General features: G+C 35.1%; 1 protein-coding gene across 1 annotated transcript; it reads left to right on the top strand.

The window, feature by feature from the left end:
• The first annotated feature begins 1,188 nt into the window (after positions 1-1,188).
• On the top strand, positions 1,189-1,518 carry LOC100570954 (craniofacial development protein 2-like). The gene has a single exon (XM_008183311.1). The coding sequence runs from the start codon at positions 1,189-1,191 to the stop codon at positions 1,516-1,518; it is 330 nt and encodes a 109-aa protein (XP_008181533.1).
• Positions 1,519-1,932: the final 414 nt, after the last annotated feature.

Here is a 1,932-nt window from a genome sequence, read left to right as displayed (position 1 = left end):
ATTTTGTTTCAATCATTTATTTACTTGACAAGGAATAATAAAAACAATTGTTTGTATAAATACTGAGTATATATATTGAATATTTACACAATAATCTATAAGAACGGTAATATTGTTTATGGTATAGTAATTTTGTCATATTTTCTCCAATGACTTGATAACGCATTATTTTACTTGATAACGCTGATGCGACTGTTACGTGCAGCCCTTTCAGAATCTAAACGATGTTGCAGTTTGAAATAATATTACTAATTTCAAAGTAATAATATGCGTTTTAATAATTTAGAACAATCAAATTATGAAAATATAGTATTATGTAGAATTATTTTGTGGTAGTAGCGGTGTAGCGGTGTAGCGGTGTATAATGGCTGGTGGCGTGAAGTGACTTCGGTCTTGCTGGTCCAGGTACATCTGATCAGGCTGTGCTCCTGTCTCCCTTATATATGCTGTCAGCTCCTTTGATCTGGTCAGTATACGGAACTCGCAGGTGCCTTGGGTGTGGTCGTAAAAGTTGTTGTTGTTGTCGTACTGAAGAAACCACCGACTTGTGCTCATAGGTTGTTATGCTAAATGCTTTTACAAGGAGAACCGCATAGTATGGTTCGAATAAGTAAAAACGGTTATAATACCTTCTAATACATGCCCATTACACGACTCTTTGATGAACCGTATTCTGAATTATTATAAATTTCTATTAAAAAGTTCGCATTTTTTCATTTATAACTTAATTTCTAAACTTAGCCAGGGGGACACCTAGTGTTACGGGTATGGTGAACCTGGGGCCCCGAGCTCCTCTCTCCTCAAGGTATGGGGAGTTGATCGTAGGACTAACAACCCTAAATCGTAAAAAAAAAAACTTTGTTAAGAAACCACAAAATAAGCCTCGGAATTGGATAAATGGACAACGAATAGAACTGGAAAATGGATTAAGAATGGGTACATGGAATGTTAGGACCTTAAACAAACCGGGAGCGTTACAATACTTACTGGACGCTATTAAAAAATAAAATACACACATACTAGCGATACAAGAAATTAGATGGCCAAGTGAAGGAAGTATGAAAAAAGAAGATAAAAAATATTCTATAGCGAAAGAAAGGATGGAAGACATGAAAATGGTGTGGGATTTATAGTGATAGTGACAATATACTATCGCAAGTAAAAGATTTCACAGCAGTAAATGACAGGATGTGCTATATTCGAATCGCGGGTCGCATTTTCGATATTATTATTATAAACGCATATGCACCAACTGAAGAGAAAGAAGAAAATCTCAAAAATGAATTCTACGATGATCTAGAGAACATACTTGACACAACAACGAATAGCTGTATCAAAATATTAATGGGTGACTTTAATGCAAAAATTGGGAAGGAGGATATGTACAGACCCACGATTGGACCGAATAGCTTACATGATGTAAGTAACGATAATGGAACCCGGTTGATCAACCTGTGTTTAGCAAAAGGATTTACCCTTAGTAGTACATACTTCCCAAGGAAGGACAAACTTGGATAGCACCTAATGGAATAACTAAAAACCAGATCGACCACGTAATGATACAGAATAAGCATAAAGCGTGCATAAAAAGTGTCAGAAGCTACAGAGGGGCAGACGCCGACTAGGACCACTACCTTGTAATTACAAAACTTATAATTAGATTATCCGATAGATGGAAAAAGGTAAAAAATAAGGAATCTGTAAAATACTGTATAGAAAAACTATCAGACAGGGATGTATTGAAGGAATACATATGTAAAACACAGCAACAACTACAAAAGACCAACAAAAATACAGAGGAATGGCGAAAATATTGAACGGATATGGAACAGAATCAGAAGAGTAGTAGTCAATAGTGCTAATAATTTGTTAAGGATTAAAAGAAAAATAAAAAAGAAAGGAATGGTTTAATTGATAGATGTAATGGAAGCA

Source organism: Acyrthosiphon pisum, chromosome X (assembly GCF_005508785.2).
Source record: "Acyrthosiphon pisum isolate AL4f chromosome X, pea_aphid_22Mar2018_4r6ur, whole genome shotgun sequence".
Classification (NCBI taxonomy): domain Eukaryota; kingdom Metazoa; phylum Arthropoda; class Insecta; order Hemiptera; family Aphididae; genus Acyrthosiphon; species Acyrthosiphon pisum.
Note: the sequence above shows the minus strand (reverse complement) of the source record. Positions and strands in the feature narration are given on the sequence as shown.